The sequence below is a fragment of the Phaseolus vulgaris genome, chromosome 6 (assembly GCF_000499845.2).
Source record: "Phaseolus vulgaris cultivar G19833 chromosome 6, P. vulgaris v2.0, whole genome shotgun sequence".
NCBI classification, from domain to species: Eukaryota; Viridiplantae; Streptophyta; class Magnoliopsida; order Fabales; family Fabaceae; genus Phaseolus; species Phaseolus vulgaris.
Window position 1 is genome coordinate 26,691,961 of NC_023754.2, and position 16,819 is coordinate 26,708,779.

The 16,819-nt window shown below is 33.4% G+C and overlaps 2 protein-coding genes across 3 annotated transcripts; both read right to left on the reverse strand.

Moving 5' to 3' along the window:
* Window positions 1-718: 718 nt before the first annotated feature.
* On the reverse strand, window positions 719-10,007 carry LOC137832369 (phospho-N-acetylmuramoyl-pentapeptide-transferase homolog). Its single transcript, XM_068640506.1, has 8 exons — window positions 9,622-10,007; window positions 9,455-9,529; window positions 8,396-8,613; window positions 7,304-7,751; window positions 6,942-7,006; window positions 4,790-4,977; window positions 2,352-2,560; window positions 719-1,041 (listed from the first exon to the last, which is right to left on the reverse strand). The coding sequence occupies exons 1-8, from the start codon at window positions 9,763-9,765 to the stop codon at window positions 859-861; spliced, it is 1,530 nt and encodes a 509-aa protein (XP_068496607.1). The 5' UTR covers window positions 9,766-10,007; the 3' UTR covers window positions 719-858.
* Window positions 10,008-12,093: 2,086 nt separating this feature from the next.
* Window positions 12,094-16,819, reverse strand: LOC137832370 (la-related protein 6A). 2 transcript variants are annotated; one of them, XM_068640508.1, is made up of 11 exons: window positions 16,372-16,819; window positions 16,066-16,147; window positions 14,951-15,045; window positions 14,785-14,856; window positions 14,631-14,710; window positions 14,465-14,549; window positions 13,539-13,586; window positions 13,382-13,447; window positions 13,171-13,308; window positions 12,627-12,726; window positions 12,094-12,544 (listed from the first exon to the last, which is right to left on the reverse strand). In XM_068640508.1, the coding sequence occupies exons 1-11, from the start codon at window positions 16,663-16,665 to the stop codon at window positions 12,417-12,419; spliced, it is 1,188 nt and encodes a 395-aa protein (XP_068496609.1). In that variant the 5' UTR covers window positions 16,666-16,819; the 3' UTR covers window positions 12,094-12,416. The 2 variants fall into 2 exon arrangements, with proteins under 2 accessions (XP_068496609.1, XP_068496608.1); XM_068640507.1 differs by having other exon boundaries at window positions 14,465-14,710; window positions 16,372-16,795.

Below are 16,819 nucleotides of genomic sequence, written 5' to 3' on the forward strand. Positions count from 1 at the left end.
GAAAAAATATAAAATATTTTTGGTAAACTTAACTGCAGATAACGTGTGAAAAAATGAACACAGAATCATATGCTATACCGAAAGAAACTCTGAACACAGAATCATATGCTACCGAAAGAAACTCTGAACACAGAAATTCCTGTTGCACAGATATCCTAAGACGAGCATTTTGTCAAATGGTGAGTATGAAGATATGTACTGTAATAGACTATTTAAAGCCTATTCGTTGTAGTGTAGCAGGACAACGCGTTCACATCAGTTGCATATGGCTCTGGAAGTTTCGTCTATTTAGCAAATATTCTTGCTTCGATGGAAAATGGCATGTTAGCATGACACTAACACAGAACAAAGACACTTCTGATGATAAATACTGGATGAAGAAAATGAGAAAATAGTATTGTCATGTTAGATTGGTAATTTTCACATTGTATTTTGAAAACCCGGGGGCCTCAATTAAGAACACCATTCTGCTGAGAAAGAGAAAACTGAACGAGGGAGCCCATAGACCGGCCCACATGGGATATATGTAGATCTAAGGATTGGGACCTTTATGCTCATGGTTAGAAAAGAAAATTGACATGACATGTGAGTAATGCTGTAACAGTGATGATAGGTGTAAATGTGTTAGGAATATTGTTTATGCAAAGCAGCAGTGAGCATTCGTAGGAACAGTAATGATAACAAGTAATAATAATTTTTTAAGACTGACATCAAGCAATGGTTAAAATGGCGTGATGTATGACCAAAGGTATGGATTGCCACTTTATCACTTTTATATTTCCCCCTTTTGCCAAGGCCAGTCATCTAAACTCGAAATTGTTCAACTGTGTCATTTGTTTAACAATCCGCATGAAAATGTTATGCTGAAACTAGACCTACATAGCCGCCGAGCAGAGCCAAAATAGATGATATAAGATAAGCACCTAATACAATATTTGGTTCTCTGAACCCACGTAATTGGAGGCGGTAATGAAAGGGAGGAATCCTCAAAAACCTCCAACCTGCTCCCCGGAAGCTCTTAGTTATCTTCCAGTACAATACCTGGTATAAAGAAAATAAAACAATTAAGATATTAAAATAAGCACTTTTACTTGTGAAATAACGAATGATACCAGCTAGTAATTTCTAATTGTAGGACCAAGTTACTCAGTAGTAGCACAGGCATGAACAGGTACAATTTGTAGAGATGTTGGATATGTCTTAATCCAAAATAAAGTACTCAATTATAAAGATTTTAACTTTGTCTACATGGAACACTATTTTTTTTTCCTAGTTTAGATGTGTTACCCACAAGTCAAGCCACCCAATCATCAACCACCCCTTCTATGACTATGGAGCATCTTTTGCACGTGCAATATTCATTCCTTCCATTTTGTTTAATTTTGATCAAACCAATATCTCAATGTCAAAGCAACCAGTGAAACATGGAACACGCCCAGAGAAAAGGGAAAACAAATTGGTCATTGCAGTCCAACTTCGTGCATAAAAGAAAGGGAATCCCTGCAGATGCAATACAATTTTTTTTGGAGGGGAGGCAAGAGGAGAGACATGCTGGAATGCTGGAATGCAGTAACTACTTCTAATTATGGTGTAACAGATTAATGTATACAAAACGTAGGTATGACATACATTGAGGTAACAAAGACAGGGAAACTGAACAAGCTTAATATGGTGTGGGAAGGTGTGCGCCAAGGGTATTCCTTAGCAAACAGCCAAACCAAATATCAAATTATTGTGGCGGGCTTTGTTGGTTTGGAAAGATGATATATAAATTTTACATATATAGACAAATACAAAGAAGAAACACATGGCGTGCAAGAATAAGCAACACGATGGTGATCAACTAATAAATGGACAAAATGTAATAATTAATGGTTGAGCTAACTAGCTTACAATCCATGCCCAAAATGAATAAAAGAAGCAATTTTAAACTATGATATGTCCGTTCAAAAGCCACCCTTTTAAATGGCATTTATTAACAGACAATAGTTGAGTTAAATCATATACAATTCGACAGAAAATAATTTCAATGTGAACTTCTATAAGACATACAAAACAACCGAAATATAATTTTACAAATTTGTAATGGCCCTCAGCACCCTAAAGTTAATAAATGTGTTTTCTTCCTTCTCACATCCTTTTTACCAATAACCCATGCAAATTACAACAATAAGTAAATTTGAACTTAATGTGGTGACAAATCCATTTATTGTGGATATTGAAATACCCATTGCCTGTCCATCTTAATTGTGGTAATCTCAGAGCATAGTAAGCGTCACATGCACTTGAAATGATGGGCATAAATTCATTTGGAAACAAGCAATAGGAAGCATTTCAAGCATGGGACAGACCTGGATGATAACTGATAATGACTCAACAACGAAAATTCCGGATGAAATGAGTAGAGGGAAGAACATTCCAGTACACGAAGCCATTGCAGCTAACCCACCACCAAGTGCCAAAGATCCTATATGACCCATAAATATAGAAGCTTTGTATCTGTTGTGCAGAAGAAATCCAACACAAGATCCAGCCATTGAAGCCCCAAATATAGCAAGATCTGGTTTGGCATGTTCAGGAAAAGAGAAGAGAAAAAGATATATATCAAGCAAGTCTCCGTTGTACGGAAATATTCATACTACATACATATACATTGTACTAAAAATGACCATTTTTTGTATCATGATACAAATAGGAAAAAGTTGGTATGGCAACATCGCTAAGTCTTAAGAGAAATAACTGACTGAGATTTTCCTTTCTGACCAGTGAGAGCAGGAATTTGTATCATACCGTTAAAAATAACCAAACCAGATTTAGATCTACATGGTGATTGGAAATAATGATCAATGAGCATTAAGAACAGAAGGACGATCAAGGCATCTTTAATTGACCATAGAAGACACTTAAAGAGAACTGAGATTTGCCCTTCTGACCAGTGAAAGCAGCAACGGGTATCATGATGTTAAAAATAAGTAAAATGAAACTAGATATAGATCGTGATAGTTAATAGTGATCAAGGTGCATTGAAACAGAAGAAAAAATTTAACTCATTAATTGGCCATTAAAGACATTATCGTCATTAGAAAACTGAAGATGTATGGAGAAACTGCGGGCAAAATAATGTCAAACAAGGATATGGCTCCTCTAGAGTTTTAAAAGAATTGCAATCTTCTGGTAAAATTTTTAACCTAATTCAACATTTAATATAAAAATATATTTTTTAGGGGATAAAATTCACACAGTTTACAAAAGAACTGCCAGGGATGCTGATCTACGAATTAAGATCTCAAATGGACTATAACTTAATCAAGTCATATAATCTTCTTTGTTGTATCAGCTCTATGTTCAAGTGCAAGGCTGCAAGGCACAGTAAGATAGCCAAAATTATATTGTTCATAGCATATGTCCATAATTATCGTACGTATATTAAATCTGTGTACAATTTTATAGCCTAGCCACTCCCAAGCCTGTGTAAAGGGAGAGGAGAGTGTTAGTAGCCAACTTAAAATTAGTTAATGTCAAAACCGTGCTGCTCATTATGTTTTTAGGAAGTTTTATATTTTATCCTTGCTATAATTTTATTCTTTATTAGTGCTGTATCTTGCTATCAATACTAGGATTATGTATTTAGAAACAATACCATAATTACGGGGTTTGTTTCCTAAGAATTAGCCATTAGCCCTCTATAATTCTTAAAATAACTAGTAGACTCATGTATTTATAGGTTTAATGGGCTCATACTTGATATATGGAAAAAATATTATGCCAAAACAAAGTAATAGATTTACATATAGTTTTTATTGATTTGGAAAAAAGTTTTTAATCAAGTGCTAAGGAGGTGTTGCAAAAGACTTTGGAAGAGAAAGGTGTTCGCAATGCTAACATCCAGGCTATAAAAGACATGTATGATAGGGTGACGACTAATATTAGAACTCTAAGCGGAAAGGCAAAGGAGGACTTTCCAATATGGAATCAGGGATAGGATTGCAACGCTCAGTCTCGAGTCTTTACTAGTTTAATCTACGCTTTAATATGCTTACCAAAGACATACACAAAATTGTCCCTAATTAATATTTTTTACGGGTGATATAGTTTTCATTGAAGAATCAAGGAAAGCAATTAACTTCAAACTTGATCTTTGAAAACATAAGTTTTCGCTTAAATACGAATAAGATAGTATGTTTGTATATGCATTGCCTTTTTAGTAAAAGACAAAATAAATATGACTTGCGAGTAAAGATGAGAGGGAGGTGTCATACCATTTTTTTTTTAAGTTTAAAAATCTAAGATCAATAATGCAGAAATATGACAATTAATGAGAGGATGACATGCACAAGACAAGTGAGATGCCGAAAATAGAGAAAGATATTGAGAGTTATTTGTGATCATAAAGTACCTACCACCAGGCTCAAGTAAGTTTGGTCAAATGCTATATGTAGTGTGTGTACACATATAAAGGTCACAGGAAAGAACTGTGACAGTAGATTGCATGGTTTTTCGAAATGTGAAAAGGGGAAAAAGGGACCAAGACAGACGTTGGCGAAAGTTGTTAAACAAGATCCCATAGTAAATAATATCCTTGAAGATCTGCTCATTAAACCAAGTGGCATCATATGATCCCCATAACCTGCCTAACTTAGTGAAATAGGTTTTTGCTATTGTAGTTGCTATAATCTATATAGTCCTTTTTTAATTCTTTTTATTGATTACAGAACTGCAATGATTTTTAAAAAATCTGGCTTAAAGATATTTTGAAAGTCCAAATTTGATTAACAAAAACGCTACTAACCAGAACATACTGGAAGAACAGCTATTGACATTCCAGTAAACGCCAATGCAGCAGTACCTCCAGCTAATCCATCAAGAGCATCTGCTAATTTAACACCATTTCCCATGGAAACAAAACTAAATGATGTTAAGAGTTGGTAACATCTTCCCAAGTACACAAGGCCCAATGGCAGAGGAACCAGCATCTTCCTGCATTTAAGTAAAGGAAATGAGAAGGAGGAGGATTGTGTGATTTGTTACCAGTCAATAAAACAGATAAACAAACAAACTCACTTATGAGCATCGTCATCTGCACTTTGCAGTTTATACAATGTACACATTATCTTGAGACTTCAAATTTTTAGCTTTCCAAGAATGATTTTAAGACCCTTATGTAGTTTAATGTCAAGCACGGATGAACATATGTGTAAAAATGGACATGCAATCAAAGAAGATCTTATAAACAGTTCCTTAGATCTGCACCCCGTAAAATTAATTTTTCTCATCCCTCTCCCTCTTTTAAAATTTTAAAGCAAGCTACCTCTACAATTTTTCTAGTTCCAGTTTTAATGGGAAGTAACATTTTCAAAACAACCAATGGCTTGCCCGTAGCCCAACAAAAAATAGAAAACAGAAAAATCACGAAGCATTAACATGATAAAAGACGTTCCCTTCTCACTTTTGGGTATCTGTAAGCACATTATCTTAATCAGTATCATGCGAAAAGGTCAAAATACAAATACATTAGAAATAAGTATATTAGTAGTAAAAAAAATGACAATTCTTTTGATCGGAATAGATTACTCAACAAGGGAAAATATTTGTACTGGTGTAATCTAGAAATTGTGAAGACATTTCATCAAAAGATAAAATACTAAAAAAAGTAACATTAAACTACAGAAATCAATTCATTATTTGTTTTTACTTGAGATCACCCAAAAATTTCTGTAACACTAAGTTATAAATAAATATATCAGTAGTAAGCAAAAGGCAAAAAAAAAAGAAGATCAGAATAAAAAATTGAGCAAGGGAAAAATCTACGAATTGATGTAATCTATGAAGTGTGAAGACAGTTCATCTAAAGATAAAATACTAAAAAAAGTGACATTAAACGTTCATTTTTTTTTATTTTTCTTGAGATCACTCAACAATTTCCATAACACCCACGTAGTAAATAATAGAGCTCGGATATAGGGTGTGTTTGATAAAAACTACTTTATAAGTTACCTGGTAGCTAATAAATTAGTGTTTAGTTAAGCTATCTAGCTAATAAACTAGCTGCTAATTGATAAATTCCTAATGTAATTACAATTTTAGATTTTTTTAAAAACAATTAAATTCTAATTAAAAAATTTAGTGCTTCTATTTACTTTTTTAAAGTTACATAATGTTTTTATTTGGACATGTCATTTTATTTAAATTGACTGATTTAATGACTATACTATACGCCAAATTTAATTTATTTATTTATTTACAGGTATTTAAATGATTTTATCTCTCAATTTAAACTTCTGTTGCATTAAGTTTCCTTTATTTTGTAATTTTTTATAGCATCATGTAAAAAATATTAGTTACTTTAATTTGTATGCTAAGTGTTTTTGAATTTGACTACATAAAAAATAAAAACTAACCCAACAAACACTAAAAATAATGCAATAACTAAACTAAATATTTGATATTTGTAATTGAAAATAGACAATAATAGACAAAAAGAAATTAAAAAAAATAGATATTAAAATGACATAACAAACTCCAACTTGTGCAGAACTAGTTTATAGTTTATAGGTTAGAAACTCCTAAAACAAGTCACTTTGAGGTAACTTACCAAATAGTTTACAAAGATTAAACTAGCTTATGATCTAGTCAAACAAGCTAGAAACTAACTTATTGACCTTACCAAACACGCTAATAGTAATTATGACTTAACAAGTGTATTCTCAAAGTTTTGTCACATTTGATTTCAACTTAAACATTTCAGATAATGTTAAATTTTGTTTATGTAATTTTACTATAAGCAAAAAGAAAAATATTCACATTTTTAATTAGTTTTTAACTCAAGCACATAAGGGGCAAAAAATCATGTTCGCAACTGTTTGTGAAATGCATTTTATGAGAACAGATATGTGAGTTACCATCAGAAAAATGCTGATCAGATTAGTTACAAGAAAGTATACATGCCATAGGGTGAAGATAAACTGGTGATGTCCAACCAAAACGAAAACCACGTTCCAACGGCTACCTGTGTGGGATAGAAAATGCAGATTTAATAAGAAATAACTTTTAATTTTTCATTTTAAATCTAGTCCCTCTCACATCACTTTTTGCAAAATATAGTGTCTACTCATAAGGCAGATTTTGATTGCAAAAGAACAAAATTGAGGCATATCTGTACTAGTGAGGAATTTAATTGCAGAAATTGATCTGTGAGCACTAAATGGTGAGAAAAATATCATTCAAAGATCATATTGGGATTTTTTCAGGGGTGGGAGAGGAGGAAGTCAAAGCAATGCTTCTAATACAAAGATAAACCAATCACCTGCAAAAGCACTTCTGTCAATACAGGCAAAACTCTCCAATGATTGGTGAGGCTTAATATATCACTAAGTAAACCAACTGCAGCAAATGCAATAGTTGCGCCAGCTGCCCCAGAAACTTCTGTTGACGAGGAACTAGCAAAGACATGAGCAACAATTATACCAATAGGTACAAAAAGCAAACCACCCAATGTCGGTGTGCACTTTTTCGTTCGATGGCTAGGAGGCCCTTGTTGCTTGATTACATGGATAAATTTAAAAAGACGAAAAATTGGGACACAAACATAGCCAGCAAAAGAAACCAAAAAGGCTGATATAAGAAATGGACGGGTCAAGTAAAAAGGTGATAAGGGAAGCCTAACAATTCTCCATGCACACCAATCTACATACAAAAGCAGTAATGTCAAGACAATTATAAGCCCCATAGTGATGAAAATTCCTAGTTTGGTCCTGCAAACATTAAAATCTGAACTGGATTACCACAGCACCACATAAATGGAAGGATAATTTATCAAGAATTAAGTAATAGATGACAGGAAAGGCTATCAAGCATTAAGTTACCAACTATACTTAAATGCATTTCCTATGAAAATGAGTCTAAAAAGCGCAGAGACATCACTATACTATTGAACAATATCTTTCACCTTCAAACCATCCATCTCTCACCATACACAACATGCTTGTGACTTTGTGTATGCGGGAAGCTTTTGTGAATTTTCTCTGCCTGCCTTAATCTATTTTTTAAAAATTGAAAATTTTGTTGTCAGTGGTGTTCCCTTTCATATCCCTCCAAATGCAAGTGTTGGTTAGGTTTTGGAGCCATATGCAAGCTGTGTCCCCAAAATGTCAAAGCCAGAAAAAAAATCCCGACACTAAAATTATATTGTTTGACATGTGTAGTATGAGTGTCAATGACTCAATATCCAACATGAGTTGGACACAGCTTCAACAAGCAGTGCCAGTGCTACATAGATCATGCCTAATTTCTAGAAATCATGTCATGCTATAGAAATATATGTTCAATATATGAAATATTTACATTGACAAATAAGGGTATCCAAATCAACCATTTACATAAGTTTCTACATAATTACCTAGGTTTCTTCTGTCCCCTCCCAAGGGTTGCAAACCTATGAGCAGCCAATGTCATAGCATCATTATTTGATGCAGAAACAGAAGGCAAATCAATGTCATTCACTGGAGTGAGAAAAACTTCACCATCACTGTCTTCCCCATCACTGGAAGAGAACACATACGCAGAACTTTCATCAGCAGCACTCCAATCATCAAACATTGGAATGTCAAACGTATCCTGTAAAAGATAATAAATGTCATGAAACTGAATCAGAATAGTTAAATCACAATTATTGGCAAAACAAATGACCTGCTAGAGCCTCAAAGGGGGCTCCCTAAGTTAAATTCCAGATATAAACCCTTGTAACTGTAAGCATGTGAGAAAATACGCACATTATATCACATCAGTTTCACAGCAATCATTACTGAAAGAATCAAGAGCACTTGTTTGTCAAAAGACAAAATTCAGGTGCAATTCTTTAGGTGCTTTTTTTTTTCCGATCAGAATTAGAATGTCACCTTGATGATTAGCATGATAATGACTTGCATTAGCACATCAAAAGCACCTAATTCTCATCATCGTTAAAGTTAGCATTTATATCTGGTGCAAATGAATCTTTAGATTATCAAAAGCTATTATCTCTCACTCAAAATTACAGACTAAGAGACAATGGTTTCAGACTGTTAGAACAGCCAAGCACCTCCACTGAATATATTATTAGCAATAGTAAGAGTAAAGCAATGGTAATAATATAGAAAAAGAAAACAAGATTGAAATCTCAAACTCAAAATTAGAGACTAAGAAACTACGGTTTCAGACTTTCAGAACAGCAAGCACCTCGACTGATACTACAATTAAGAATAGTAAGAGCAAAGCATCGGTAAAACTACAGAAAAATAAAACAAAATTGAAATGGACGAAGTAATTATCTCTCGAACTAAAGATTGCAGACCACGGTATCAGACTTTCTGAACGACAAGAACTGAGCATATTATTAAGTCCGAGAATATTTTAAAGCGTTGGAAGAGTAAAACTGCAGGAATAAAATAAAATTGATTTCGGAGAAGCGAAAACGAACATCGTCGAAGGCTCTCGTAGGAACGACATTACGCAGAGCGCCGCATTCATACTGCTGAATGATGAAGGGATGTAGCTGCATAGAAGGAATTGAACGATAAACAAAATAATTAAATCAAACTATTCGGCAATCGGATTTCGAAAAGACAGAGATAAAGAGAAGAGTACCTGGAGAGTGGCGCAAGCGAAGCGGGAGTGGAAAGAACATGCGAGGGAAATTGTTGGAGAGAGAGGGAGGTGTTTGTTGCGAGAGAGACGGAGAGGGAGAGATAAAGATTGGCGATGGTTGAAAATTCCAGAATGAAAAGACATGGATGCGATGCGAGAGAGGGAGCGTTGAAGAGGAAGCAGATCTGAAGGAAATGGTCATGGAAAGAAAATGTGGAGAGGAATGGAAAGGAGGCAGGCATATTCCATATTAGGAGCATTTTATATGGCCAGGGAGGGAAAGTGTGAAATGGCGGTACTTCGAGATCATCGCGTCGCCGAAACCGTTCGGCTTATTTCTGTTTTGTTTACTGTACGTCAAAATTAAGTAAGCCTTTGGGAGAGACAAATAGAAACAGAGAGAGGTAGTCTTATAAAAAAAATGTTTAATTAAAGAGAGAAATTATTATTATTATCATTTTTTTAAAATAACAGAATTATGTATTTTATTAAATAAAAATATTATTTTGTAAAATTATCTAACTAAAAAATGGTATAAATATAATTATAAAATATTATGGTATAAATAATAAAATGATATAAAAAAGGAGGGAAAAGTGTTAACTTCGACTTTACCGATGATGAATGATTAATCTATAGCTATATATAGAGGGAATTTATCTCTTTAACTGATCTTTTGGTGTTTATTAATTTTATTTTTATATTAATATTTATTTTATTGTTTTATTTTGGACATTTTAGTTATTTTATTATTTTTTTAAGTATTTAATAAATAGATAATTATTCTTATAATTAATTTATATTTATATATCTATATATAAATTTATATATAAAAGGGATTTCTCTCTTTAATCGCTTTTTTGGTATTTATCAATTATATCTTTATATTAATATTTATTTTATTATTTTATTTTAAACATTTCAGTCATTTCATTATTTTTTAAGTATTTAATAAATAACTAATTATTTTTATAATTGATTAGAAATTGTTTTTTATTTTTATTTTTAAAACATATTCTATCATTTTGTAGAAAACATTAATCAATTTTAAATTTGAAGCAATTTATTAAAAGTTTTGTATGTAGGTAGATTTTTTTCTCATTATCTTCATCTCTCTTAAAATTCATACTTGAAAAATGCGTAACCCTACTTCCCACTTTCTTTTATGTACCTTACTTTCTATTTTATTTTATCTTTTCTTCCCTCTTTTATGTAAAAACATACTTTTATTCTCACTTTTTCTATGTTTTAATTAATCTTTGTGAAAGTCTAATTTGACCTTTAACTTATAAAATTGTAATTGAAGTTTGTGACTAGATGGAGGGAAGGACCTAATAAAAGGAGTTGCGGCATCATCACAACAATCAATAATTTTCTTTATGTGCATTTCAATTTGTGGAACACTAATTTTGACATTTTTCTTATGAAATTGTGATTGAAACATGTGACTAGAGGAATAAGAAAAACTCAAAAAAGGTACGTGATCATAAGAAGTTTTTTGGGAACAATGTTATGGATTTAAATAAAATCATACATATACATATGTAAAACAACAAGTGTAGGTTATTTTTGTAGGAAGGAAATTTGTGTATATAGTGGAAATGAGCCAAGACACATGAGTCAATTTTTGTCATTTGGGTTGTAGGGAGTAAGTAGAGGTGATTGTACCCAATATATTCCAACAACAACAACACTTCTCATTTCCTCATGTTTTAAGAAAAAGTTACTTTATATTTCTTCTTTTAGGTTCTGCTTTTTAATAGTACATAAAAAAATTTCAGATCTAAGAGACCGCCTTTAAAATAGAATATGTAGGTTTACACCAGATAATTATGTAAGAAAAATATGTCATCGTGTTTTAACTTATTTTTTATATTTTATATGCTATAATAATGTTTTGTTTGATCTTTATTTATTAACTGTAGATGATTAAATTTCATAGCAAAATAAAGGAATAAGAGAAAAAAAACTTCAAAAGAAGCAACCAAAGTTCGTCTTCTTCCCACGATTGTCTTCTTCCTATTTTTTTTATTTTTTCTTCACAACCTTCGTCAAACCAGGCAAATAGATGAGTGTTAGATTGACAACGTTTGGGAATAAATGCTGAGATGAACAGGAACATGGAAAATAAGCCGCCTCAATATTGGAATTTTGATGCTGCAAATAAAATCTAGAAAACAGAGATTCGGAAAGGCAATGAGTTTGATTTTAATGTTGACATGTTTTTAAGATAATTATTATAAAAGTTAATAAATGTATTATCTACAAAAGCATGTCGTTAAATGACAATAAAATATACGCTAACTAAGTTTAAAAACATATAAAACTATATAGTGTAATGTAACTGCACTCTCCCATTTCAATTTTTATTTTAGAAATTAATGTTCTTATTCTTAATATTGAGAAAATAAGATAAATGTGTGGATACAGTTAACTAACAAATTTCATGCAATTTTGCAGTTAGTCCCACTGTTTGAAGTAGAAAATTTCATTTAGTAAACACATGGATTAACAAATTTGTGGATATGATTGGTATATAGATTCCTCGTAAGGTGAGGATTACCACGGATATAAACACTTCCATCTTTCCCAGCCTAATAATCTTAAAATGTGTTATTATGTACTTCACCACCTCCACTCGCTTCCAAAGATTGAGATGCAGAATTCAAGAGTTCAACAAATCCACATCGACTCAAGCATAGGGACCCAAGTCAAACGTAGTATCATGGCTAAAACACTGGAACACATAAATACTGCTAAATACAATCCCTCATGTGTGGCGTCAAATCTTGCAGCTAATTCGAAGCAGGGACAGGAGGCCGACCTCGTCCAATTGCGAAGCCCCTTGTTCCATCTGGCATTCTTGGTCCAGGAGGTGGCTTGGATGCTTCGGCAGCGTGAGTTGATGGTGAACTTCCATGACCTACAACAATGAAACAGGTTACGAATACCACAAGGATTCTAATAATAATATTATAACATCAACTGTTAAAATAAAAAGGTACCCATTCCATTTCCAGCACCAGCACGGTATTTAAGTTTTCTTGTTCTTCCTTGATTTTTATATCTCTGCCCACCTTTATCCTTTGACAGATGCTCCCCATCCTGAGATGAAAGGGAAGCAACAGAAGCATTAACAACAATAACGGCAGCAACAAAAGGGTTCTGAAATCATATGAGAGAATAGTAGCAGCCAATGGATATGGATCTTCTATAGTAAAGGATGTACAGTTGCAAATCTAACCATTAAAATTAAAATATTTCAAAATATCAATTTGAAAATAGAATGGGTGGGGATTCAAGCAGTTCCAGCATGTTTCTTATATTTGAAAATAGAAACAAGATAAAAAAGAGGACGGTAGGTTAATAGTAAAAAATGATTTATCAAGCCAAAAAACCTATCATTTCCACACACACAAATATAAAATAACAGTTATGATTTTATCCTTGAAAGACAAGGAACCAACACTAATATGGTTTCAAAAGATTACTAACAGATAAGATAACTATAGCAGACTGCTAATAGTGAAAAACAAATGCAACACATACCTCTTCCTCATGTGTATCTTCATGATGCTCACTTGAGCCATGATTTTCCTCATCTCCTATTTGTTCATATACATGGCTTGAGCTATTCTTCTCAGAATTAGATCCTTTCCAAGCTTGTTTTTTGTGACCATACTTCCCCTAGATAAACACAAGTCATCGTCAAAACCTCTTACAGTCAATTAACCAAATGGGGGGAGACACTGCAACTAACCATTCGCTTGAGAAGTTTAACCTGCATCCCATTTCTCCAGTCTTTTTCATTATTTAACATAGCCACCTGACACAGGATTGGGGTTGCAAAGACTAGTTAATCATCCAGGCAATTAAAGTCTCAATCATAATGTGAAAGTACATAGACCGAAACTCACAGCTTTCTCAGCAGCCTCAATAGTCTCATATTCCACAAGAGCATGTAACTACAATACGAAAGTGACATTGTGTTAAATAAGGAACAAATGGCAAAGAATAAAGAACCTACGAGTTATTACTCAAGGCTGATATCTTCTTATAGGTAGTTCAAGAAAGAATACAAAATAGTTATCTTATATCTATTCTCAAGAGAATAAAAAGTACAAATTGAAAGTTTCAATAGTCTGCTCTGAATAGTCCTGCCCATGTGTCAGCAGGGTTAATGATGTTAAAATTAATAGACAAGATTAATTTTATATAACCAAATCATGGTGGATGATGAATGACATTGTGAGAACAGAGATCACGCTCCAGCAAGATTTTATTTTTGGTCAAATCCAAACAAGCACCAAAACTGATATCCAACTGAACAGGGAAAAAGTAAATACATTAATAAGCTATGACCTTGGCTATTTTGGAGAACTGCTAACAAGGAGGACATTTACTTAGTTTAATGGTATATGCGTAAACTTCATTGTTTAAGAAATAAGAATCATGGCTACAGGAATTTTCAAAACAATCACCAAAGTGACTCTGAAGATTGACAATAGTGACAAGTACAATGAATGAATTAATTATTATGTCCATCATGACCAACAAGATGTTTCTTTTTTCTATTTTAAGGTGGAGTTGAAGCCAGACATGCACCATTCAATCATACGTTTTTTTTCACTAGATAGCTGGACTTCAGAGACAAAAACCACTAAACCACAAAAGGACTTTTAAAAGGAAAAAAATAAAATAAAATGCAGCAATATTGTAATTCATTAACGAGACAGCTGAAATCTTCAGTAAAATGGAAATTCTGGTAAAAGGAATAATACAATGAAAAATGTAAGAGCACTACAAAATTAGGGTCAGCTGTTAACATTAGATTGTTTCATACCTTATTACTGATTAGCATTTCTTGCTTGATATGTTTTGTGGACTCTGAAGTAGAACATGGGTCATTAATTGTTATCCTCTTTATACTGTACATTAAAAGAAATGTTAACATCATTGCATGCTGGAAAGAATGGATACACCAACACAACTTAAGGAAGAAATCATACTTTCCAGCTTCATGGAATATTCGTTGAATGTTCTTCTTTGAATGATCATCTGGCAAATTCTCTACCAAAACAGTAGATAACTAGAGCCCAAGAATAAGATGCGGATAGCAAAGTACAAACCAAAAAATAGTAACAATCTCCTTGAAATAAATACCTTATGATCTCTAGACTCATTGAAACGAAGTGGATGAAGCCGCTTGACCCTTTTCCCATCACTGCTAACAACCTGCAGCCCCCATGAGATTTTTTTTTTCTTAGGACTTTAAGTATAGATTGTAATGCAGTTCATGTTGAAAAAACAAAGGAAGGAAGAATCATACAAGCAGTGAAGACTCCTTTAGAGCAGCAACAATAAATGTCTGGTCTCGGGTGAGCTTCTTCATTTTTCTGAAAGAAGCAATCACGGATACAGGAACTGCATGAACATGAAGTAAGATTAAATGATAGGATATATAAACACAAGGTTGTAGGCAATGGACAAATGATAATGATAACTATTTATAGCACTAGGATTATCTAACTTAATACAAAAATGAATAAATGCTACATTTCTTATCAGAATAAATTACCAAATAAAAAATTTAATGCATCTAAAACTACATGTATATGTGCATCACTTGGATAACGCTTTTCAGATTAATACATGCAAAACAACAACTCATTCTGCCAGGATTTCAGCAATGTTTCAAATATACTGAAATACTTTATTAATATCAGTTTATTACTAGGGCATCATCATTGATTATATCATGTTCAGTTTAGTGTGCTTGTGTGTGTATATGCTGAAGGTGGGCTGCTACAATTGCTACACCTTTCCATCTACACCACTTATCATCACCTTTTGAAGAAAATGTTTAAAAAACCACAAAAATTGAAATAAGCCCATTCAACTTATGATCATCTATAGAAGAGAGGAAAATTGTCTTATGATCATTGTCAAATACATCTATTCTCCCCTATCATCTTTAGAAAAGTGAAAATATGATCATCCCTATTCGTCAAGTGATATAACTGAAAAGCCCGTACATAAAAGTAGTACTTAATACCGAGTCACTAAATATAAAGGTTAACAAAATCGTCACACTGTCAATTCAACTTAATAATCCTTAATAATTTCATGTATATAAGCAAATTAAAAAGCCAGGGCACTTTAGAAACAATAAAATTCAATACTTAACTTCCCTTGGTATCTCTCAAAACATATATATACATATATATGTGTGTGTGTGTTTGTTATAACCCAGATCATTCCACACTTCATACTAACACATTCAACTTAGCAGCAAAATACTGTAATATTCAAACTTCAGAAAAACTCGAAATAGTTAGATAAAGGGAATACACACTACGTGAGAATCAATTAAAGATCAAATTGTGAAAACTACACCAGTTAAAATCAAATTGGTCCAAGACACTTAAAAGACGTATCCCTTACCAAACCCTTCCTTGTTCTTCTTGACAAAACCCAACATATACTTGTCATTGGGCAGGTTTTCATCGCTGAAATAGTACTCCACCTGCAAATCAACAAAAACAAGTCACTAAACAGAAGCACACACCGAAACAGAAAAATCTAGTAAACACGATATTTCTAGGTTTTCAAGTAAACACTTCAAATTCTATTCTCCGTACACGATACAGCAGCAACTCCCACTCTTCGATTCAATAAGTAAATATCGGAGAACGCCATAAACAACACAGTTTATCGTTTGAGAATAGCAAAATGAAGAAGAGGCTTTACCTGCTTAATGATCTTGGGTTTGAGATCCTCCAACGAGACAACGGGCACAGCGGCGTGATCGCGGTCCTCGAGGTGTTGGTCATGCTCATGCTCGTCATCGTGCTCGTGGTCAAGGTCATGTTCAAGCTCGTGACCGTGCTCTTCATCTGAAACCAGCGCGTGATTTTCAGTTTCCGCGACGGTGAGATCGGGAACAGCAAAGGGATCGACGAGCGGATGAGGCGAGGCGGTGGGATTAACGGCGGTTGTAACGGCGGCGGTGGCCGAAGGGGGAACCTGTTCGCCGCCTTCCATTGAGGAGAGAAGAAACTCTCCCCCGCCTTATATTTCAGTCTTTGTGTCTCCGCAGTGTTTCGATTTCTCAGATCAGAACATTTTATAGGCTGAGATACTTCTTTGACATTTTGCTTTGGTCACCACTATCACCATGTTCAAATCATAGCTTTAT